At 41.6% G+C, this 26,058-nt stretch overlaps 1 protein-coding gene across 3 annotated transcripts in view; it reads right to left on the reverse strand.

The window, feature by feature from the left end:
* Positions 1-26,058, reverse strand: part of PUS7 (pseudouridine synthase 7) — a 47,834-nt gene that overhangs the window by 21,444 nt on the left and 332 nt on the right. The window contains exons 1-8 of one of the 3 annotated variants that reach the window (XM_064487679.1): positions 25,685-25,798; positions 17,025-17,457; positions 15,594-15,678; positions 15,364-15,465; positions 12,774-12,918; positions 8,637-8,654; positions 6,748-6,859; positions 5,008-5,085 (exon numbers count right to left, since the gene is read on the reverse strand). In XM_064487679.1, the coding sequence (XP_064343749.1) occupies positions 5,008-5,085; positions 6,748-6,859; positions 8,637-8,654; positions 12,774-12,918; positions 15,364-15,465; positions 15,594-15,678; positions 17,025-17,425 (941 nt within the window). In that variant the 5' untranslated portion in view covers positions 17,426-17,457; positions 25,685-25,798. Of the gene's footprint in view, positions 1-5,007; positions 5,086-6,747; positions 6,860-8,636; positions 8,655-12,773; positions 12,919-15,363; positions 15,466-15,593; positions 15,679-17,024; positions 17,458-25,684; positions 25,799-26,058 lie in introns of those variants that run through there. The other 2 variants (XM_064487678.1, XM_031454706.2) reach the window with 2 other exon arrangements.

Below are 26,058 nucleotides of genomic sequence, written 5' to 3' on the forward strand. Positions count from 1 at the left end.
ATCTCCGGCCAACACGAGATGCTGTTCTGCCAAGTGCCTAGAGTCTAGACCTAAAGTAGCTCATCATGGGAGCAGCCCCACAGAGGCATGTGCCCCTGCTCCATAGCCTCTCAAGTCCCAAGGTTACAGGAATAATTAGTAGGGGAATTTATCCTACTCTCTACTTAAAAATGTGCTGTTCTTGAATAAAATCGTCTAAAATCCACCTATATAATACCAGTTTGCCACTTTATCTCACAGTTCTTGTTTCTTTGCTGAAAATTTCCCCATACTTCCTGAAGACAATCAATTCCTTGATGCATTATCAGTCTATTTGTTTCCTGGTTCAGAATGTGTAGAAGCTGCCTGACCAATTCCTTGAGGAAAAAAGATCTGTCGTTGTCCCATTAATTATTATAAAATATAGGAAGCTAGCCAGAGAAGTTGACAAAGCTCATACTCCATCACCCTCTCTCCTGGCCCCACCAGAGGACCAAAAAGGCATAAACTGGGTCTACACCAGCGTGGGCCGGCTGCTCAGAGGCACTAGGTCCAAGAGAAAAAGAGTACCAGGTCCTTGACTTCAGCTATATGGGGACTGAAGATGCATAGGTCATAAATTAACCCAGAAACAGTATCCCAGAGAATCCAGGAAGCAGACGATCAGGATGAACAGAGTGAGGAACAGGAGGACAGAACTCCGCTTTGGTCAGCAACTACTGCTGTAGAAACAGAGCATTTAAGAGTCAAGAGGCAAAAGAAGGAATCAGATAGGTAACTTGGCCGCGGTGGGGAGAGATCATGGAGACCACTTCCAACAGCCAGGAAAGTGCCTGATCAAGCTCTGTTCTTTTTTTTTTTTTCCTTAAGTTGAGATAAAATTAACATAATATAAAAGTTATCATTTTAACCATTATCAAGTGTACAATTCAGTGGTTTTTAGTACATTCACAATGTTGTGCTACTGTCACTACTCTAATTCCAGAACATTTCCATCATTCACAGAAGAAACCCTATACCTGTTGACCCCATTCCCTCTCCCTGCAGTCCATAGCAACCAGTAACGTACTTTCCATCTTCAGAGATGTCCCTATATCGGACATTTCATACAAATATAACCATGTAATATGTGACCTTTTGTGTCTCAACTGCTTTCACCTAGCATAAAGCTTTTAAGACTCATCCATGCTGCAGTACGTATCGGTACTTCATTCCTTTTCAGGGCTGAATCATATTCTGTGGTCTATTTATTCTTGAATAAACAGCAGACCCGTATTTCTGAATCCCACTAGCACAGCAGAAAGCAAGAGCTACACTCAGTCCTTGCTGGTGTGGGTACTCCCTGACAAGTGATGGAAAGAAGCTGACAATGTCTTCACAACACTGTTCACAGTTTTAATTTTGATGATCCTGGATCAAACGCTTTGGTTATAAATCCACAGCAAATTCTGTGAGTAACTTGGGAATACCAAAACCTACTTTTAAACATCAGGAGCCAACCTAAGCAGCACATTGCACAAAAAGCCTTTATTAACAAAGCCAGGGAAATACTGGCTCAGACTCAGAAAGGAGACTGGCAGGAAGAGGCAGGAAAAGAAACAAATCATTCTGAATGAGGCTGTTCCTGCTTGAGATCCTGTTAAAACTACAAGGCAACTTTGGAGAGTTACATGAAGCTAAAAAGAAATGCTGCTTATCCTGAGGACTGATCGATTCAGTAATAATTAAATCGCTGCATGGCAGAGAGGGTTTATCCTGTCCACCAGTTCTCACGGGAAAGGCCAATCTGCCCGGCTCCATGTAGCCATTAAGCAAACTAAGGGTGTAGCCTGCATCCGTGAGATAAGTGCTATGTGCTTTCCAAAGGCCAACATTAAGGTGTCTAACATGGTTTCTTACTAAGTCAACAGGAAGATGATCAAGGCAGCAAAGGTCTATGAAGACGGAGCCACACTGTGATCAAGTATGACACCTGGTGGCTGACTAAGAAGAGAAATAAGTATCTTCACTCTTCAAATATTTCACATCACATAATGCAGTTTAGAATAATGAGATGTCATTTTTGACCCTCAAATTAGCAAATTTTTAAAAAAAATCATAACATGTGTCAGGGAAGATTCTGGAGAAGAATAAAGGTGATAAACTGGTACCATCTTTCTACAGGGCAATTAAACTCTGCTATCAAAAAACCTAAAGGGGGGAGGGTACAGCTCAAGTGGTAGAGTGCGTGCGTAGCAAGCACTAGGTTCTGGGTTCAATCCCCAGTACCGCTATTAAAAAAAAACCAAACTAGTAAATAAAATTTAAAAAAAAAACACAAAAAAACTAGAATTTCACATTCTCTTTAAGTCAGTAATTCCACTGCTAAGTTTATCTCAACAAAGTTATCACAGATGTGTGCCAAGATTTAGCCAATACATCTGATTCTGGAATTGCTTATAATAGCAAGAAATGGGACAGTTCATAAATTTAGCTACATCCCTATATTTAAATATCTTTTGCTATGCACTAACAGGGAAAGAAGTACAACAGTTACTGTTTTTAAGAAAAGAACACACTCACACTTTATGTAATTATTTCAATTAACAAGGAAAAAAAGAGAGAGGCCCCCACAAAAAATATACCAAGCAGTGAACAAGGCAGTCTCTGAGGGAGTACAGCTGTGGTGGAACTTTCATTTTCTACCTAGTTCCTTCTGTGTTGAAAACAAAACGAACCAATCTATTTTTCAATTTAGCTTGAAAAATTCAGAGCCGGCCAGACAGCGTAAGAGTTGACTACAGAGATATTTCAGACGCCAGAAAGAACATTCGGTGCGCACGTCTGGAGTACGGGAAAGCCTGAGCCCTCAAGCCACCGTCAGCCCCTGTTCTCAGGAGCTGCTGACCAGCCCACTGCCCGCGGAGGCTGTTTCAAATCTTCACTCTCTTCTCAAGTTCCCTTCCCCACCCCCGCCCCCTTCACCCTCGGCAGTGACTCCCCATCCCACGTGTCCCAGGGAGAAGGGGCACCCGCGTCTCCAGGGGTCTCGGCCTGCTCTCCTCAGACACGGCCACACCTGCACACGCTGCAGCCCCATCACGGAGAGAAGACGCTCTCACTCTGCCTTTACTACGACGCCCTGCGCTGCCCCAAGGTCGGCGAAGAAGAGGACTGGAGAATCCGTTAGGATGCAACCTGGAGCTCAATCCCGACTTTATTTCAAACGGACCAGCAGAGGGCTGGGAAAGAAGATGGACAGGAGGGGACTGTGGGGTGAAGAGGAGATGTCACCTCAACTTCCTTATGAAAAGACAGGGGAATTACAAATACATGTATGTATTCATTTTAAGTGGGGACAGCAAGCATAGGTGATTTTAATGATAGAATTACCATATGGTAAACTGCACACATTCAGAATGTACAAGTTTTAAAACGTGGCTAAGTCCGTGAAACCATCACCACACTCACCACACTCAGGATAGTGAACAGAAGCATCACCCCAAGTTTCCTCCTGCCCCTCTGTCTCTGCCTCCCACCACTCCTGACTTTGGGGGTGCATGAAGACGGAAGCCCAAGTTGGTCTGACTCCCTCCTTTCCCTCTGACCTTCACTGACCTGACCCCGTCCTCCTCCCTAGAAGATAGCAATAGCTCGCTTCTCCCCTGTGCTCCCCCCAAACCCCTAATCCTGTCTCTACACGCCACTCACTCTGTTCAGGTTAAGGTTAAGTCCAAGATCCTCAACACGACCCGCAGGGCCCTCCCTCCAGGATGTGGATCCTGCCTACCCCTCCAGCCTTATTTCCTGCTAAACCCCCACAAAACTCAAGCACCTGTCAGGGGCAAATACTTTATACTCCTCAAATCCTTTCCAGTCTTTTCACAAGCTGTTCTCTTGGTTTGGAACAAACCACCCTAGCCCCTCCCAGCCCCAGGAAACTCCTATCCATCTTTCTAGAATCAAGACCACTGTTTCTCAACCAGGGGCTATTTTGTCCTTCAAGCGACATTAAGCAATGCCTAGAGATATTTTTGTTTGTCATGACGCTGACATCAGTAGGTGTAATCCTACGGACATCTAGAGGGTAGAGACCAGGGCTGCTGCCAAAAGTCCTGCAGTGCACAGGATGGCCCCTATAACAGAATCATCCAGCCCAGAGTGTCAGCAGTGAAGAGGTGGAGAAGCCCTGATCTAGATTAAAGCTTAAACACCCCATTTTCTATGAAAGCCTTCCCTGGCCTGCCCCCCAATGAGTGCCATGCTTTGTTGTCGGGTCTGCCCTAATGCTCCCAATGTATTTCTATCTTAGCATTTACCTCACTGTGTGGTAAGTTCTGACTTACTTATCTGTCTGCTCCATTACGTTATAATTGCTTTCTCGCAGACATAGTAAACAATCTTATGATTACCAGAGGAAAGGGGTGGGAAGGGATAAATTTGGAAGTGTGAGATTTACAAATGTTAGCCACTATATATAAAAATAGGTTAAAAAAAGTTTCTTCTGTATAGCACAGGGAACTATGTTCAATATCTTGTAATAATGTTTAATGGAAAAATATGAAAACAAATATATGTATGTGTATGTATGACCGGGACATTGTGCTGTACACCAAAAATTGACACATTGTAATGGACCATACTTAAATAAAAAATTTAAAAGGTAAAAATTACAATTGCTTCAAAACAGAGACCATCTTTTTCATCTGTATCCAGTGTGTCACAGAATAGCTCACTGTTTTGTAGTTAAAACTTAAATAACTTATACTTAATAATGAATGAACAGGAGAGAGGATAGAGAAGAAAAAATCACTTATGCTCTTGGCTTTACCACAAAAGTCCTTTAAAAATTACATACATAATATCTGTTTGCTGCAAAAACATCAGGATATACAGATAAGCAAAAAGAGAAAAACAGAAATGATTTTTTGAGTAGGCAGAGGCACGATCCAACCATGGAAGAAGTAAACCCCACAAAGCAAATCTGAGAACTCTGAAAGGCAGTGCCAGGGTCCTGGCAGTAGGAATCCTGGTGGGTACTCTACTTACTTGAGAACAGCAATCTCTTGAACGGTTATGGCCCTTTTATCCTTGGTTCCCATGTAGGAGAATATGTTTGGCTTAACTCTGATGAAACAGAAAACAAAACCTGTTGAAGTTGCATAGCATCAGGAACTCACATTTTTCTAATTTAAAATTTAAAATAGATACACTTGAAATCATAACAGAATTAGAGAAGAGTAAGGAGAAAGTTTACTTAAAAATATACCCAGGAAAACAATGTGCAAGCCAAGAAAGTAACACCTGAACACCTCCCTTCTTAGCTGTGGGTGACAGAACGCCTGTGCCAGCCAGCCGCAGAGAAGGGAGTGACACACTTCCTGTCGATTACATGCAATTCATTAATTACTTAACTGTGAAGGTAAGGAAAAATCCATTCTGATATACCATGTACCACTTTGAGAATTTTATATCTTCAGTTTTTTAAAAAGTTAATAGTGAATCTTCCAAAAACACATGCTATTTCTTAGTTATAAAACAGCCAAATGCTGAAACAGGGATAGGAATAGTTTTAATATGAAGAGATAAGTAAACGAGTTAACTAAGAATTTTATAAAAACTGCCCCACATGAACAGGAGAGAAACAGGAATGATTTCTTGAACCCTAAGCAATCCCCAGCTCCAGATCTCAGAGGAACTAAACTCCCTCTCTGTCTACTCTCCTGTCGGGAACTGTCTATTCTCCCGGGCTCAGGTAAGGACAAGGCATCACTGACTAGAAAGCCAGCAACTAGAGTAAAATAAAATGTTACTTCAAATGGTACTGTGTCCTATGGGCTGAACTGTGCTCTCTTACAACTTGTGTATTTTACTGACTCCCGGTACGTCTGAATGCAACTGTATTTGGAGACAGCACCTTAATTAAGTTAATGAGGCCATTAGGGTGGGTCCTCATCCAATTCAACTGGTGTCTGATAAGAGGAGGAAATCTGGACAGAGAGACTCTGGGGTACACGCGCACGCGCGTGCGCACACACACACACACAGACACACACACAGACACACACACACACAGAAGACCATGGGAAGATTCAGAGGAAGTGGCCATCATCAAGCCAAGGAGAGGTCTTAAGAAAAAAAACCCTGCCAAGACCCTGAGCTTGGGGCTTCGAACCTCCTGATAATGGGAAAATGAATTTCTGTTAAGCTGCCCAGTCTGCGGTATTTTGTTACGACAGCCTTAGCACACTAACACACTATGTACTGTGTTTAAACTGGGCTAAATACATGTCAGAGAGTAAATTTCCACTGTACAGATTTGCTGTGGTGCCCCAACCCACTTCTAAAGGTAAACTGGCTTCTGACCCATCCTCAGAGACCCAATCTCTGCTAAGTTTGCATTCCTCCAAGAAAATCTGAGTGGCCTCAGGTTTCCCATCTAGTCAAACTCCAGGAGCTAAGAGCTGACAGCAGAGCAGGCAAACCTCCCCAACCACATCAAAGCACAGGCTATCAGGGAAGACAGTTAATTTTTATTTTCAGGGGGATGGACTGGTAACTCTCCACTATATGCGAACCGTTTACTTACAGAATTTTCATCTTGACTCACTGGCAATATGCAAGGAGGTTAAAAAAAATTAACTCACCTATTGTGTAAGAAAACTATGATGGGGAGGAGGCACATTTGCTACCTGTTTGCCCATTTTCCCATTCCTCTCTTCTCAGCACCAGAAGAGGAAAATACATTTCTGCTTTGATTTTGTACAGGTACAAGAACAAGACACTAACCTTAAATATTTGGACAGTACATTAATAGCATCCATGGTATCTTTGTTTTCCTTGTACAGTACGAAGTGGCAGTAACTTCCCCTAGACTTTGGCCAAGAATGTTTTCTTGGATCTTTAAAAAAAAAGAAAATTAAATGTTATATACACCATAATAAAAGTTAGCTGAGTTTTTTCTTATGAAACCCTACAAGCTCACTGTTTTGCTAGAGAACCTTTGAGAGAGAAATCAGATCTAGTCTGACAAGAAATACAGGTTAAGTGGTTACAGCTTCGTGGACTACAGGTATTGAGCTGTGACTGGATACTTATCTGTCTGCATTTAAAATTAGCAGCGAGAAATGCAGGTGGTGTGACAAGTGGCTAAGCCTAACCAGCAACCTTCACACAGAGAAACACAGAGGGGTCCAGCACTCCCCAGCGGCTTACTTCACAAGCTCATGTCTGAAGGTGGGCCGACTGGCTCTCTAGAGCACACGCAGGTCAGAGAGAAACAGCAGTCACGTCAGAAACTCCAAGCCTTGCCTCGTACCCCAGTCAGGTGTTCACACGTACAGATTAGGATGGGGATGAAGCTTGTGAGGAGCTGCCTCAGTGACACGTTTAGATTTTCCAAAGGCCACTTGCATCACAAAAGTTGAGCTGATACTAGATCATTTACAGAGGTCTACCCGACAGAGAGGGCAGGTGGCATTCAAGACCTAACTGTCACTCCTAGGGGCAAAGGAGACTTTAAAAATTAAGCCAGGTTCAATGTTAACTTCTGAGCCATTGTTACTTCGACTGCTCAACTTTCTGGAAACTGACAGACATGTCAACACTCGGGAGAATCTGAATTTTTAAACTGTTCTTTTAAATGAACATTTAAATTACACTATAATCTAGAAACATATATTTAAACAACATTAAGATTTATTTATTATAAAATTTTGGGGGGGCAGAGGTAATTAAGTTTATTTATTTATTTTTAGAGGAGGCACTGGGGACTGAACCCAGGACCTCATGCATGCTAAGCATGTGCTTTAACACTTGAGCTGTACCCTCCCTGCAAGATTTAGACCTCAGTTCTCCGAAGGGTATTTTGAAAAACCAGCACTTCGGGGAAAACATGTAAGCCACAACTGCACTTCCTAGAAGGCTGAACAGCAAAGTTCATGAGCCCACACCAGAAACTGACACAACATTGTGAACTGACTACACTTTAATAAAACATACACATAAACAAAGCTCATGAGTCTTGCATGACACACAGCTGCAGCTGTTATTTGAACGCATCTAATTCACTTGATGTCTGTAAGTTTATCAAAGAAAAACAGTGAAAAAATATTTCATACAATCCCTAGAAAAGAGTCTTCTTTTAAAAATGCTCCTTTGTTTTTGTCCCTAAAATAATCCTTTGGCATGAACTCATGAATCCTTCATCTTCAGAGACATGAGAAACTTCTGGTACTAAAATTGCTTGTACACCTGCCCTTGTCAAGGCAAAAAGCTCTGCTTGACAGCTTAGTGTTTAAGTTACAATGTAAAGAACAAATTGACTCCTACTGCACAGCACAGGGAAACATACTCAATTTCCTGTAATAACATATAATGTAAAAGAATCTGAAAAGAAAATTTTTTAGACATATGCATATATGCATAAATGAATCACATTGCTGGACACCTAAAACTAACACTGTAAATCAACTATATTTCAATTAAAAAAAAAAAAAAAAAAAAGAACTGACCAAAAGCCATCTTGGAAAACCCATAACTCATCCTCAGAAAATTGTGAATAGAAACATTATTTTTGGTTTTCTTTCCAGCTCACTTACAAGTTGTCTATACTCAGCACTTGTGCCAAAAATCATTGGCATTTCATTTTCTCTACATGAAACGCCAACTGCTCTTACCTGCTGCAGTTCTGACCTCTGTCCAAATGCACAGCATAAAGAGCACAAGAGAGCAATATTTAATTTATGATAATATTAAAGTGCTTTCGAAGTGAACATGCAAATGACCGCATGGAAAGTTTCCACTGAGGATTTCTACCGGACCTGGCGGTTATGCGGTGGGGTAACAGCCATTTAGACATTAACAATGGAATGTCGCAGAGGCAAACAGTGAACAAGAAGAAAACTCACCTACAAGGCCCCAGGCTTCCCTGTCTCAATGCCCTCACGATGGCCTGTCCGCTCATCCTCACAGCTGCACTGTCTGTGCCCAGAGGATGGAGCAAAAGGTGTAAGATTGGATGCAATGTGCCCTCTCATCCAGAGATGTTTTCTTAAATAGGAGGGGACGTGTGCCAAAATGCTATTTGGGATTATCTTTTGGTGGTGAGACTGCACGTAATTACTGTTTTGCTTTGTGCTTCTAATGCTGTGTTTTATGAGTTTCTTGCACTGATTTCTTGTTTGAAAAAAATTTGAAAAATATAGAAAACAGTTCTCAAACGTATATAGATTAAAAGAGATTTAAAAGACTTATCCATCAAATGCACAGTTCTGACTTTCTTTGTATCATTATCTGCACAAGCCATTTGTACACAAAAAACATTTTTGAGACAATCAGGGAAAACTGAACACACACTGGCTATGAGATATTGAGAAATTACTGTTAATTTTGTTGGGAAGTGATAATGGCTTAGGGTTTTAGTCCTTATCTGTTACATACACACTGAAGTATTTATGAGTGAAATGAAGTGCTACGTAGAATTTTCTTTAAAACACTCCAACAGGAAAAAAGAAAGTGGGAGGAAAAGACTAAAAAAACAATAGAATGTTAATAATCTTAAAGATGGCTGACAAACACGCAGGGGTTCCTTTCTTTGTGTCCGTGTGTGAAAACACCCAGAATAAAAACTAAAAAAAAAAAAACAAAAAAGCTTGTGATAAAGTTGAAGTGTAGTTACCTTTTTCTCTAACAACCCCTTCAGTACACTCACAATTAACTATATGGCAAGAAATAAATGAAACCACGAGACTAAAAAACTAAATGCTATTATACCTTAAGAGAAACCATGACAACCGATATGAGTTTGGCTCACAAGCATGCATCTTTTATTAGCAAATCCAAGCACTGAGCATGCATTCAATTATTTCCTCTGCAAATAACAGATATAAGGATTCTTCTTCCAAGTGCACTCAGTATACAAAATAGTAATAAGCACATACATTGATTGACTGGGAATATTTTGAATAACGGAAAACCAGTGAGTCTAAATGTATCTGGGACAATTTGTTTGACTTTATAAAAGTACAGATCCTTGGAAGCTAAGTAATATATACAGCAGCTTTGCGGTTTAAGTGAATTTAAAATAGCTTTTAGACACACTCTGATTTAAAATGCGAATGCAAAGAACTCTCAGGCCAGGATAACAGGCAGCAACCTGAAGGTCTGGTATGTCAGCCCCAGGAGACGGGAAACACAAACCATATAAAAGATGAAAACCGCGGTCAAGAGTCATGTACTACACACGGAGATCCCCATGAATAAAGAAGGAAAAATGTTTGTAGCTTGAGAAAGATGACAGGATGGGGGTGCATGCAGAACATTCTTTCCTTCTTATTCAAGGCCAGCTCCGCTGCTGCGCCCTCACACACCAGCCTTGCAGCGCCCTCAGGGATCCTGCTCCAGTCACATCAGCTCCCAGGCGGGATGCTCGCCCTCCCTCGCCACTGGCTCTTTCCCTTCAGTTTACCAACATGCTCAGGGCTATTGCATTTTAAAAATCAAACCTACGTCTCCCTCTCCTTAACTACGTTCCTTTCCTTTCTCCTTCTCTTTACAGCATATTTATTGTCTTCCATCTCAACCTCCTGTGTAAACTGGTTTCCAATCATTCCACTACAACTGCTCTGGCAAAGACGCCAATGATCTCCATATTGCTGAAACTGGTGGACATGTTTCAGAGTTCTTGTCTGTAATAGTTTTCACTGCGAACCACTCTAATCACTGGAATTCCCTCTTTCTGTGGATTCTGTAAGCCAGTCTCTCCCGGAGAGTTAACTTTGTATCTCTCCACTCTTCCTCCGGAGTCTTTTTTGGGATGTAAACTCTCTCTCAAAACATAAGTTCCTTTACCTGATTACATAGTTTATATAATTATATGGTATTTTCAGAAAAATATCTTACGTATGCTTTGGTAGGGAAATCAATGTGCCCTGTCTATCAGACTGGATTATCACACAAAATAACGTTGGGAGTTAAAAAAGTTGGTAATTTTTGTTCGGCCATCATGATTTAGAATCCACCTTGCCTGTGTTTTCGGATGCATTTGAGCTATACTCTCTCTCCCCAGGTTTCTTTTTACAGTGAGAAATTCCTATTTTACTGAAGATGTCAGAAGGGAAATGGGGAGGGGTGGTTCATGTCACACAGAGCTCAGCACCTCACTTGGAAATTTTTTATTCAGAAAAAAGAAGAAAGGTGGGTATGGTGTAAGCACAGAAAATGTGGGTAAAGACAGCTCGAGAGATCTGGCACCACTCACTTGAGGGGAAAACTATAAGGGCCACCTGAGTCTGTCACAAAACCTGGCATCCTCTAAGGAAGAACGATCATTTCTAAGAAGCAACCAGTCCAAAAAAAATCTGCTTCTTCATGACCACAGTCAGCAGAAGGAGACCCTGCCTCTTCCTCTTGTCTTTGTGCAAGGGTGGTTCACCAGCAAGACCTGCCTCTTTACAGACATCGCCCCAGCAACCCTTCACCACCTGGGTTCCTCCAGAGAATTAAGACTGAGGGCACCAAGGCACCTGCCATACATAGGCAGTCACCTGCTCCCTTCCACAGCTACACGCTACCCGTGGGACAACAGTCACTGAAACAATTTCCCACTGGACTTAATTCTCTTGGACAGCCCTGGGTGCAGAAAGGCTGTTAAGGTAGTATTTTATACTGTGACTCAGACATCAAAGAAACATCTAGTAACCAAGCCATTAGACTGAGGACAGAGAAGTGATTAACAACACGTGACCTCAGTAATTTGAGGATACATCACCTCACTGCTCTTTCTGGTGACCTCCAATCTCCACATTCTTCCTGCTGCTCAAGCTTTCTCACTTCTATGTCACTATCCAGACACTGATTTGCCTACATTATTCTCTCAGGCACAGCTAAACCTTTTTTCTACTCCCATTTTTCTTATGTCCTCTTCTTTCACTAGAACTGTACTTACAATTAAGGCCAAGTCCACTCACAGCATTAACTGAAGAGAACACTGACAAAGCACTGATGGGCTGAACAGTCTTCTGTTATATAATAGTCTTGGAGTGTTGCTCTAACACATGTCTCTAGAAATAACTCATCACTAACAGGGGCCATCAATGGTAGGGGAGGAGAATGAGGAATTAATTTTTCCTTCTGTAAATTTTCATTAAAATTTTATCTGCTGATTTGACAGGTGAAAAAAATTATCCAATTTCTCTTAAGGTCATATGCAAATAGAAATGTTCATGGCTGTAGAAAACATATGAGAATATAAACATCAACAAGATTCACTGACAACACATCCATTTCAAATGAATGCTATACAACGAAAGATGGGCTCGGGCACGGGGCGATTTTCTATGTATTTCAGGTTTTTAACGTGAAGAAGATACTCACGGTTGGAAAACAGCAGCTCTTTCAATAGAGGGACTTAGCAGAATGTGCCACTGGGATTGGTGACAAGCCTTTCTTTCTTTACCTGAAAGCTTTCTTACCTCCATTACAAGCACAGAATGAGGACTATCCTTCCGTTTCCTTCTTGAATTGCCACTCAGCCTGCTCTGCTCTTTAGGGAACATACCAAATTCCTAAGACTCTCTCCCAGGCACCACCACAATTTCAGCAAATCCGTACTCACGTATAAAACCTACTGCCCCCTTACCAGACGCACAGTCTGCAGGAGTGCTCTGACATCTGAAATGGTATTATTATTCACCTTCTTGGAAGGAATGACATGATCGATGTCCTTCTCTGAACAACAGCAAAATGACCCCTGAACGTGGACAGGCAGGGAGAACGAGAAGACAGAAGAAACACCGGGTCACTTGCACACTTACTTGCCAGAGCCTTTTTTCCCGCAGCGTGATAGGCTACGATGTATTTCTTCCCCTCTCTATCTTCTGTTTTTGTCTCTAATCCTGGAAACAGGGATTTAATCGCTTGATGGATGATGGTTCTTTTCTCTTTGGTGTCCTCAATAACCTATTGAAAACACAGATAATGATGCTGCTAACTTAACAAATATTAAATAAGGAAATAATACTAGCAAGTTAGTGAAAACACCGCTCATCTTATTAACGATGCGAAGTAATGGAAGTACAGGGAAGGAATCTTTAAGAACTTCACAAAACTGCTGATCCTGAGAGCTCGATTACTGAGCTTGTCCAGTCACCTCACAGACACTGTCCTATCTAATCCCCATCAGCTCCCTCTCATGCCACGAGTGTACCTACTTAGAGACGAAGAAGTGAGGCTAAGAGAAGTCAAGGGATGCGTCTAAGGTTGCACAGCTGAAGGGTGGCAGAGCCAGATCTGAAATCCAGGCTGTCTGACTCCAGAGCTGCCCATCACAGACGCTCCCTCTCAGGGACTCGGCTGAACCATGAACACCTTGGGGCTCAAGGGTGGAAGAGGAGGTGAGCTGAGCATTTGGGTATGTCAGAAACTACTCTCCCAACAGTCTAATCTACAACTGCCTCTAGTGAGTCCTGCTCTATACTAGATTACTTTATAATGACATTCTCGTACATGTGCTCAAAGATCTGTATCAAGAAAGCTAACTTATTAGTTACACAACTGTTTCTCAATCTCTGAATGTGTCTTACACTGAGAAATACATTTCACATCTGGATTCAGCAGCCAGCAATAGGTATCTGCATATGCTTTATTAAAAATCTAAAAAAAAAAAAAATGCACAGAACAGTACTCATCCTACCTAGGTGCAATGCACTGTTATTTTCTATTTTATTGCATTTTTTAAAAAGATGCTGGTTAAGATCCACTAAAGTGATTTCATGACCCAGTAAATGGACTGCATCCTGCAAGGTGAGAAACACCAAGATATGCTATAACTACCACTAGCTAAACCTAACAGTATTTTAGCAAAATACAAAAGAAAACCACATTATAATTATAGACTAGTGACATTTTCATGTAAGTCTACATCTAGAATTCACTGAAAGCACTGAGTTGTAATCATAGTTTGTGTGTTAAGAGTGAATACATATTTAGACCTCAAAAATTCACAAAGCCCATCCTCCTCATTTCACAGACAAGGACACTCGCCCGTGGTTAACACCCTTTAATAAGGTAAAAGCTTTCAGTAGGTGGCATAACAATAATTTTTAAGATGATAGTAAATCTTGCCATCTCTGTAGGAAAATGCATATTGTGGGGCTAAGATATACCACTGCATCGCATAAGCAAGGGAAACCTGGACCATCCTCCTGGACTGCTCTCAAAACCAATTCTTAAGAATTTTCTCCTTGGCACTGCTGCACATTTTGTCTATGAGTAAATTCAGTAATTAAAGATCCCTAAAACTGTAATGGTACGTACTTTTGAGAAATTTTGGTGGTGAGAAGAGTAGATGAGGGTTGGAGGCAAATAATAAATTCTGAAAAGTTACAGTAAACTCTTTTTATTTGGGAGCAATGGAAGGGGAGATTTCAGACAACCAGTTAAGTTGTTAAAATATGGTATAAAATGAATTGAACATAAACTTAAAATTCTAAAAATCTTGTGCTACAAGATTCTTAAAATCTTCTAATACACTTTGCATAGGTATCACCCAGAAATGCTCTGTCCCATGTGGTAGCCACATGTGGCAACTGAGCACTTAAAATGTGGCTAGTCTGCATTGAGATGTACTACCAGTATGAAGTAACACTGGCTACTGAAGAAGAAATGTAAAACATCTCATTAGTAATTTTTTAAATACTGACTACAAATTGAAATGTTTTGAATGTGCTAGGGTGCATAAAACATACTGTCTAAATTAAATTTGCCTGTTTTTACTTTTAAATTTTTTTAAGATTTAAAATTAAAAACAAGGCTCGCATCCTAATTCCACTGGACAGCACAATCGAGAAGAATAAAATTTTCATGACAAAAAGCTTTCAAAAAGGCATTTACTGTTCTATTTAGTAGCCCTCTTTTTCTGGAAGAGCAGACGTAGACTCATGATGAGCAGAGCAACACTGCTTCACCTCTTTACCCCGATTCCTCTCCCTCTCAGAAACCCACATGATACCAGGACATCTTTGGAGCCAGGACCAGGACCTCCCTACCAGGATTACACATCTGATGGTCAGGCTGTGACAGACAGCCCTTTGCAGCAGACACTGTGTGATACAACAGTTGTTCTGCAGTTCAAACAACAGACTTCCTTGTTGATTTGTGGTCATATAAAAATTTTATTAAACAAAAACACAACTTTTTCTTTTTTTTGGCCACAGTTTACCTGGATATTGGTTATCTGCCACTGATAAAAGCATATTGAGTATAATACTCTTTTAGATCAAATGGGGCAAGGCCATCCTTTTGTTAACAAAAGTAACTTTCCCAATACACATTTATCAACATCCACCCCCAAAAAAGCAATGAAAACCCCCAAAAAACATTTTCATATGTTTTTGTACTACTTACCTCAATGGCAACACTGGTTTCCTTATTTTTAAAAAGCTGGAGCTCTTCTAAACGGCACTTTTCTTCAGCTGTTAAAACTGTAAATACATCTTCTGAAGGATCCTTTAAAATAATCATGAGAACACCCAGTGAGTCACACACAGAATCCAAGGCTGACTCTGTATTTCTACGATCTCTAGGAAATGCTATTTTTAAACAGAAGGTGACTTTTGCTGGAGCACTGCTCCTACCTCTTCATCCACTGGCACAGACAAGTCATTCAAATGGCTGATTCGTCCATCTTTTCCTATTTCATGAACCACGAAGTCAGAGTATCTGAGGAAAAGAAACCATAAACTTTCAGAGCATTAACATTTTGCTGCCTATTAATTTTAGAAGAAAGTTTCTCAACAGTAAGCCTTACTAGTGTGCAAAACAGGGATTTAAAAAAATTTCTGGTGCAAAGTCACGTGGAGTTATTTTTTTCTGGTTTCATAATGAATTCTAAGCCACACCTTGGCTTTTTATCAGAATGTAAAGAAAAGACCCTCTGAGCTTTTAGAATAGTCTTCCAGAGAAATGCATAAATTGAAGCTTACTACATTTGTCCTCCAATTATATAGTCCATTCTAAAGTGAATTATAAAACACAGTAAATGGTCAATTGAAGCAGAACCCAGTAAATCTACCATGAACCACCCTGAAGCTTACTTTCATGCTAAATACTTTACACACATTATTTAAAATCCTCTCAACAATCCGAAGTATTATGATCCATTTTGTGGACAAGGTTACTGAGGCTCAGAGGAGTTAAGTAACTAGGAAGGGGCTGAACTGGATTCACACCCAGATCCATCTGCTCCAAAGACCACCTCTTTTCTACTGCAGATGTGGCCCCTTCAGGTCAAGAGTTTAAGACCAATCCAAGGGAAAACTCAAAACCATTTAAAGTAATTTATTTTAAGGAAATGAACAGCATCCATTCATATATTAACAAGGCACACCACAGGCAAATTTGTATTATTTTTGGAAACCTTTTTTAAAAAAGTATCTTTTATTACTATTTTTATTAATTGGGGGGGTAATTTGTTTGTTTGTTTAAATGAAGGTACTGGGGATTGAACCCAAGATCCTGTGCATGCTAAGCATGCACTCTACATCTGAGCTATACCCTCCTCCAGAAGCAAATTATTTTTATTTACTCATTTTATCTTCACAGTTTCATTTATGCAACCAGGCAGCTTTCCTTCGTCCTATTCCTTTTTGGCAATCAAAGTGAACAGTCCTTAGGGACAGAAAGCTAAATGGAAGAATAGACTGACGATTTCTTTTTTTTTTTTAACAACTGTATTTTTTGTTTTGTTTTGTTTTTGTTTTGGGGGGGTAATTAGGTTTATCTATTTATTTATTTTTAATGGAGGTACTAGGGATTGAACCCAGGACCTCGTGCATGCTAAGCACACACTCTACCACTGAGCTATACCCTCCCTCCCTTATTTTATTTTTTTAATTTTTAAAAATTAAAAAAGATTTTTTAAAGGAGATACTGGGGATAGAACCCAGGACTTTGTGTACACTAAGCATGCACTCTACCACTGAGCTACTACCCCACCCTCCTGATGACTTCTTTCTAAAGCAAAGAACTAATATAACTAAAATAACTAATTCGTACACTGAACGTACCTTTCTTTTAAGATTCCTGAGAACCCTTGGTGAGAACTTACAAACTTGGTGATGCCCACATCCAGCTCCGTGAGCCCGTGTTTCATCATGTCTGCAAAGCTCTCAGCTTCCTCCTCCTCCTCACCCTCCTCTGAAAGGCCATCTTCCTCCACTTCTTCCTCTTCTTCTGACTGAGTGTCAGAACTCTTTCTGCCCTCTCCAGCACCTGCAGCTCCAGGTGGCCCTGGCACCTTTTCACTGCTGGGTAGACAGTTGTTGTCCAGCCCGTCTTGACATTTGGGCGGACAGCATTCTGAGACCTTCTGTCTCTTTGCCTCCTCAGCGGGAGCCACGCTGTCATTATCTTCAACAGCAACGGACCCCCGTTTCAGTGACATGCCAGTAATTCCTGTCATCTCCATTTTCAAGGATCCAAGAAAACATTTAAGAGAACCTTTCAGGAAAGAAGAAAGAGTAAGCAATAATAATCACCTCTGTAAAGAAATGGGTTTCTGCAAACAGAGGTACACTTAATTTTGTTCCTAGGGTCCTAAAAATCATTTATTAAAATAATTCTTCCAAATATACCTTCGGTGGCACAGGAAAATGACAACACTTCTGCAGGGAATTTGACATCAAAAACCTTAAAAATATGGATGTCTTTTGACTCAGTAATACAATTTTCAGGAAGTATCCTAAGAAAATAATTAAGAAAGTGCTTAAGGTTTTAGCTGTAAAGACACTCATTTCAGTGCTTTTATCTTAGCAAAAAATTAAGAACAATGACATCTGAGTACATAAACTGAACAACATGTAGAAATAATGTAAAAGGAAACTGGGAAAGGTAGTTACTTCTAGGAGAAGGTATAGGTGGCCAGGGACAGCAGAAAGACTTGCTGTTTTGCTGAATACCACCCTTGTATCATCTGATTTTTGTTTCATGTATGTTATACTTTCAAAAAGCTGATTAATTAAAAACTGTATGAATACATTTACTGATGTTAAAACATACTCTCACCATGCCCTATTTTTTTAAAAGCAAGAGGAATGGGAAGTTGTTTAACAGGTACAGAGTTTCACTTTTGCAGGATGAAAGAGAGTTCTGCATGTTGGTTGCACAATGTGAATGTACTTAAAACTACTGAACTGTATACTTAGAAATGGTTAGAATGATGGTATGTGTACTTTGCCACCATTTAAAAAACACAGCTTATCATTTAACTTGCCTGTACACAGTGTACTGAGCAAAAGTTTAGGAAGCCATACGTACTTCCCAGTACAGAGCAGCCTGAGAGAGGAGTAACGTGTGGTAATCAAAATAAACACATTTATTGAAGACCATATACCTTCTCCCTGACCCCTCAAAATTCATAGTATCTAAGACCACAAGCGTCTGTCCAAATTGATCTTATTTGACTCTCGGTGAGATAAGGATAAAGCTTTTTCCTATATTAATTATATAGGGAGATACTAAAATTAACACACAAGCTTAGTAAATATAAAGAACATAAATGAGCAAAATATTCTAGTTCTCCAAGGCTTCATTAGCCAGGAGCCCACTTACAGTAACATCTACAGCAGAATAATGATGAACTAAATTTTAAGAATCCATATCTGACCCTGCCTCATTGTCAAAATCAAGAATGGAAAGTAAAGAAAAAGACAAATATAAGCAAAAAGTGAAAGCAAAAATGATCTTGATGGCTACAAAAAAAGGGAGAAATGTGAGAAAAAAACAATTTCCTTTGAAAGACAAAAAATTAAAGAAAATGGAAGAAATTAAGAAACGGGGAACAGAAGTAGTAGACCCACAACTAGTTATACAAAATTATCTCTCACTCAAGTAAGAAAGTATTTATTCTCTATTCACTCTAAGCAAGGTATAGTAAAAGAGAATGCTGGTTTATGAGATGCTGATGCCACTTAATTCTCACTATATATCGACAAAGTTCCTCTCACAGAGCTTGCACACCAGTGAGGGCCCAGGGCTCACTCAGGAACACGGTAAGACACAGAAGACCTCAGGGGGCGTTGGTGTGAGGATATTGGAGAAGATACCCTTCCTAATGGAAGATGAGCAATGAACAGCTGAGCCAAGCGTTGGCTTGGGAAGGAATAAGAGTAGGGCTGTAGAAAATGGGCAAGAAGACGGTACAGCACTTGAAGAGGCTCAGAGGCATGGGAGAGCGTGGAACGCTGCAAGAACCCCACTGAGCTCATCCGGGGTCAGAGAGGGTAAAACACACAAGGTGAGAGTCTGGAGTTAAGGTGGGGACTGGGCGGAAGCCACGCCAGACAGAGCAGAGGGAATTACATCCTGAAAACCAAATCACCACCAGGTTCACCAGTTAGATTTCCTGGCACCCCTCTGAAGAGAAAAACCTGGGTTCGGCTGGGAGAATACATAAGCCAGCAACTGAGGCAATAAGTTAGTACAAAAGTTGATCCAAGGCTGAGGCACGGGTGACAAAAATGAGGGGTGGATTCAGGGACATTTAGGAGGTGGTGCGGACAGAACTGGGTGATAAATGTGGGAGGAAAGAGAAGATACTACAGGATGACTTAGGTGTTCTGTCTTGAGGACCTGAAAGGATAGGGGGGCTCTTCCTGACACGAGGGCCCAGGAAGAGGAGCGGGTGCGGGAGAAGACAAGCTCACTTACAGTCCTGCGGTGTTGCAGGTACCTGGGGAACAGCCCAGAGCCAGTTAGTACACTGTGTCGCACATATTCTTACCGCCAAACCCCCAATGGCTCCGCAACACCTCAAGCGCGGCGTGACCTGGACCAGCCGCAGGCCACGCCGGTGAGCAGCTGACGCAGCGGAGCAGCGCGCGCGGAGGCGCCTGCGGGGCAGCAGCGCTCGGGCCGAACGGCCTGCGCAGGCGGAGAAGGAGGCGCCGCCCACCGAGAAGCCCCAGGTGGTGAAGACGCACCTGCGCACCACAATCATCCTGCCGGAGACGGTGGGTGCCTACAACTGCAAGACCTTCAACCAGGTGGAAATCAAGCCTGAGATGATCGGCCACTACTAAGGCGAGTTCTCAATCACCTACACAGCCTGCAAAGCACAGCCAGCCCTGCATTCGAGCCACCCACTCCTGCCGCTTCATCCCCCTCAAGTAGCCTGCTGGCCAATAAAGACACAGACTTTTCCTAAAAACAAACACAAGGTTCTCAGCTGGCATGACGGGATCTACTGGGGATCCTAAGACCCTTCCAGAAGCCTGAGCTCCCAGCCAGTCACAGCCACATCCGCAGCTTGGCTCAGGACTCTATGGTCTGCAGGACATCCACCACCTTCCAGTATAAGAGAACTCACGAGGCTCTTTTTCAACAACCCGATGGCCATGAACCTTGATGGAAACACCAATTACTTCCTCTGCTCCATCCTTCTGCTTCAGCACCATCAGTCACCCAGTGCCAAGGACCATTATCTTCCTCCAGCAAATTAGGTCCAGCCCCCACAGGTGCCCATTCCCAGTTCCACACCTGTCTCAGAACATCCCGGTCTCACCTGTCCTTTTAGACTCATCTGAAGGCCACCAGCCCTGACTTCTCTATAACTTTGTTAAATGCATGTCTTCCCACGTTACCTCCCTTCTCCTGCACTACCCATGTGGGCACCTGAGACCCGCACTTTCTCCACCACATCCTGGCTGTAACTGGTCCGAGTAAATTAACTTCTCCAAGCCCCTGTTCTTCAGCTGTAGAACGGGAATGATATGTGCTTCACAGGGATCGCATGAAGGTTACATGAGACAATGAACACACAGTGGCTAGCTACAGTAGGAACTAAACAAATGCCAGTCCCTTGTTCACCCTCAAGAGGTCTAAAGATTCTTTGAGGCTACTGATTTTTTGTACATGCCAGAGAATCCAGAGAGGTATGACAGGCCTCAATAGGTATTTTATAGAATTCTTGAAACAGGTGCTGACTGTTCCCCATCTACAGAGATCAAGACACACGAAGGAGCAATTTCCTAATGACATAATGGATCCGGCCAATGACTTCAATGGCCACTAACATCACACACACAAAAAACAACCAGACACTGCAGGCCTCTGAAAGGACTTGCTATTATTTATGAAGTATTCTTACTGATTGAAACTGTATGTCCAAATACTAGTTTAGATGACATAAAGGGACAGAAGAAGATATTAAACATCACCATGGGGAAGCAATCAGCAAAATTCTGAACGTGGAAAACTCAGCAAAGACAGTCCTTCATCTAACAAACAGCAAGAGAAACGGGGAACGTACAGATAAACCTACGAAGAAATGCAATGGCTGGATCCTTTTTTGGATCCTGATTTAAACCATGATTTAAATCAAGTATTAAAAAAGCATTTATCTGGGGAGGGTATAGCTCAGTGTTAGAGTGCATGCTTAGCATGTACCAGGTCCTGGGTTCAATCCCCAGTACCTCCATTAAAATAAATCAACCAACCAACCAACAAACCTAATTACTTCCTCCTCATAAAAAGGGGGGGGGGAGGAAGTGATAATTTACTTGAAAAAGCATTTATGAGACAATCAAGGATATTGAAACACTAGGGATATTTGATGACATTAAGGTAGTACTGTCAACTTTTTAAGGGGCAGTTATCACTGTGGTTACATTTTTAAATAGCATCTTTATGTTTTAGAGATACAGACTGAAATCTTTATGGCTGAAAAGATACAAAGTCTGGAATTTGCCTCAAAATAATTTACCAGTGATGAATGGAAGTGGGTATAGATTTGGAACAAGTTTGGCCATGAGTTGATTAACTGTTGAAACAGGTAATAGGAACATGGGGATTTCATCACATCATTCTCTCTACTTGGCATGTTTGAATTTTTTTATATTAAAAATAAAAGTTCAAAGTATAAAAAGAAACACTAATTATTCTACTCTCATTGAACCACCAATCTTTCCAGTTCTGTTCCCTCTCTCCCATCACCTGTTCTTCAAACACACCGAGACCTCCAGTCTCAAGATATCCCCTCCTCCATTTCACTTCTTCAAGTGCCCCAAACCTCAACAACTCTCAACCAACACTAAACACTCTTGCTCATTAGTCCTTCTGCTGCACGATCCTTGCTAAACCTCAACTAAGTACCAATCCTCCTGTCTCCAGTTGTGTTGCTGGCTGCTGCTGAAGAAGACATCACCAGGTCAGGGGATTTCCTTTCATGACAGCCCTCCACGCTGCCTGGCCATCCCTGGTCAGCATGGTCTTCTCCAAGTCCTGTGTGCCATTCACAAAGAAAATAGGGATCCTCGCGCAGACATACCGCCTCCCAGCACATTTCACAGGACCACTTATTATATAAATCATTCCCCTTAACACAACAGTTCTCTGAAGAGAAGTCCAGATTCATTTTAACACTCACTCATTCTCGTCCCTGCACTCCATTCTCTCAACAAACATTCCTGTGCACCACTGTGCCAGGCGTTAGTCCAGATACTGTGACATGACACCCCAGCAAATCAAATAAACACTCTGCACGTGTGGAGCTTACATTCTGGTAGAAGATCTGGCTGCTATTTGCTTTTCTCCTGCCTCTCCAGGTGATCTTTCCCCTTCTGCTTGACCTGTTGTTTAAATTTGTGCTTCCCCAGGGTCCTTCCGCAGTCCGGTTCCTTTCTTAATTCCCCTGTTTTAGAGCCGAGACCCATGTCCAACTCCCTGGTTTACTGAGGGGTACAAGGCAATTGTAATGACAGCTAGACAATTATAGAGTGTGTACAGTGAGCTCATTCAAGCCTCGCTCCAGCCCTATAACATAGGCATCATTATTATTCCCATCTTAGCCAATAAAAAACTGAAGCCCAGGGAGCATCTTGCACAAACTCACACAGCTAGTAAGAGGTAGAATTGATCACTCAAATTCAACATGCCTTAGGGGGTGGGTATAACTCACTGGTAGAGTGGGTGCTTAGCATGCAAGAGGTCCTGGGTTCAATCCCCGGTACCTCTATTAAAAGAAAAAAATCTGTGAAATCATGCTCTAAATTGATCTCATCATCTCCCACCACAAATGCGCTTCTTTTAAATCACACCTCTTAACCTCAGGGAATGTTACAACCAAACTTCCAGTTGCCTAAGTCAGAATACGGGCATCACCCCAACTCCTCACTCTCCTCTATGTGAATGAAGTTCTAAAAGGTTTAGGACAGCACGGTAACACCTAACATCCCTTCGAATGAGAATATTAGCAGATCGTGGATCTGAAGTTATCAACTACTGGTTTCAACTCTTGCTTGGTAAGCAGCAGTTTGGGGTTGTGACTTGGAGCCTGACCTAGGTTTTGTTGTTAATCAAGTGGTCACTTAACCTCTCAGGTCTAAGTTCCTTTCTCTGTAAAGCTGAAAAATGATGACTTGGTCAAAGGTCTGTACTAGCTGTTCCTATGCAACTGTTGGTCATTAATATTTATTATGGATGGTTTCCACCGCAGAACTGTACTGCTGAGTCTGGGAAAAAACAAAGCTTCTTATGCTTCTTTTGTTCTCTGGGCTAATGATGAAACATTGTTTCTCCTTCAAATACCATTTAATTTTAAGAGACCCTGAAAGCACTGCCAAGAGCACCAAATAAACAGGCCTTTAGTATTTTTTGGCAGTCTTTTTCTTGATACTTGTCTGATCTCTTTTTCTTATTGCATTTAATTGCAAAGACAAGCTCAGTAAACAAAATTATACTTTCCATTTGTTTTAGCCAATGGCCTATCACAGACATTAATTATTAAAGTATATACAGCACAAGTGATTATAAATCATTTAATATATATTTTGCTAAGTTCTGTCTGTGTGCGTAGAAGCTGAGAACATATTTAGGAGAACAGCTGTGAAAACTTCCGGAATAGGAGAGGCAGAACTTAAATCAGTGTCACATTCTTAAGCAGGAACTATGCAAAATAGAAGATTGAAATGCAATATAATTTTTAAATGAGAGAGAAAGAGAGAGGATCATGTGAACATTGAAGAGGTTAAGAATTCAACCAGAAACATAAAACAACCCTGACTGCCCCAATTTGATTTCCCTAAGGAAGAGAGTTTTGCATTCAGAAAAATCCATATTTACATATTCAAGCCTTCTACCTCAAAGCTGTAAAAAGTGATTGGCTTAAAAAAGGGGGGTGGGGAGTAAAGCGCCAGCTTTATGAGGTTTTTTTATAGTATTAAATTTTTTAAAAATGTTTAAGAAATGTGATGCTGCACAAATAGACTATCCACGACAGTAATGACAGCATCTCAAACGTCAAGCATAATCTTTATAGACCAGAAGCTTGATGCTACAACTGGGGAGAAAATGAAATCTACTGTTACTTATCCATGAACTTACATTAACGTCCTACACAGTTCTTTGGAGAGAATACTAAAGTGATTTTTTTTTGTTTCTTTTACACTCTGAAGCAGCCAAATGGGATTAGAAATATTACAACTTCAACAGTATTTTAAAGTCTCTTTCATTAATATATTAGATACACCAATAAGCTTCCTCTACAATCCACAACAAAAATAACGTTTAGCATTTTCAAAATTTTAATACATCGACAATCCCTTAACGTTATTTCCTGTAAAATAAACCACTAAAAAAAAGCCATATTAGTCTTAATCGTATCTGTATTTCAAAACCCTCCACAACTTCCACTTTTTAAATGTATCTACCCTCCATCCTCTGCAAACTGTCAATAATTCCTCCAGCTCTCACAATGAAGAGCACTATTTTCAGGACAGAGCACACACTACACTCTAATTTGCAAAGTCATTAAGTCCGTTAGATTCGTTCATTCCACAAATATTTATTGAGCACCTTTTATAAGTCTGACACTGTTCCAGGCACTGGGGAAAAGAGGGGAACTTCCGGCTCCCATTGAGCTTACATATCAGAGAATTAAAAAAAAAAAAAATCCCAGAATATGCAAGCCTACGAGCCACAAATCAACAAGAGTAAGGACAGTGAGAAAGAGGGGTGCTCTTTAGTGAAGTCTCTCTAAGGAGGTGCCTTGTTAGCAAAGACTCGAAGAACTAAACGAGAAAAGATGTGTGTTCCAGGCAGTGGGAACAGCGTCGGTAAAGGACCTGAGGCAGGAGCAAACTTAGTCAACAGACCAGTTGGACTGTCATTTCTCTCTCTTATTTGGGGGCAAAGGCCATTTTTTATCAATAGCTCTACTGCACCAGCTTCTATCAAGATATGTTCCAAAGGAGTGTTAATACATACGTTAGCTACTTTGCCTAATGATTGAACATAATCATTGCCTATCCATTCCCTTTTCAGTACGCGTATAGTCTGATTTTTGACAGATTCCTCAATTACCAAGACATCCCCAGGCGATGGTGCATGCCCGTTTCACAGATGGTTAGAGACTAGGGACCAAAGTCCTTAGTAATCCTGTATTTTTGGAAAGAGTAGGGGGAACGTAGTCTGACAACAGAACCAAATATTTGAAAGACTAAACTCACACCAAACCCTGTATCTTGGCAGGCACTAATACCCCGGCAATGAAAATGTACTTTTAAACCTCTCAGTGCAGGGCTGGCGGTAAAGACTCCGTGCGGATGAGTTTCAACACGCCGAACAGCATCTACTGCATCGATACTCATTAAACAGTGACCAAGCAGAAGACCGGAGAAAAACTCCGGTTTGCTCCTACACTGGGGACAACGTACACAAAACAAGCAGTTACCAGAGTGCTTGCCTGGCACACAGTAGGCTCGCTGTTAGTAGTGATAAGTAAGACGAAAGCACGTGAGCTGGACCTGGTAGAAGGCTGGCCCGGAGATGTATTGGGGCTGTAAAGGGCTTTAGGGATAAAGGGTGGTTTTATTCTTCCGGGAGGAAGAGCTTAGGGAGCCTCAGGGGCAAAGAAAGGGAGGAGTGGGACTGGGATCCGCGGGCTGACAGCGCCGCGGGGAGGAGGGAGGGCGCGGCGCCCGCGAGGATCCGCCCGGAGAGCGGGGGGCGGGGCTGGCACCGCCGAAGCGCCGGACCCGCCGGGCTCCAGCCGCGCTCCCGCGGGCACGAGCAGTAACGGAGGCGCCGTGGGCGGGCCGAGGGCTC

Source organism: Camelus dromedarius, chromosome 7, assembly GCF_036321535.1.
Source record: "Camelus dromedarius isolate mCamDro1 chromosome 7, mCamDro1.pat, whole genome shotgun sequence".
Taxonomy (NCBI): Eukaryota; Metazoa; Chordata; class Mammalia; order Artiodactyla; family Camelidae; genus Camelus; species Camelus dromedarius.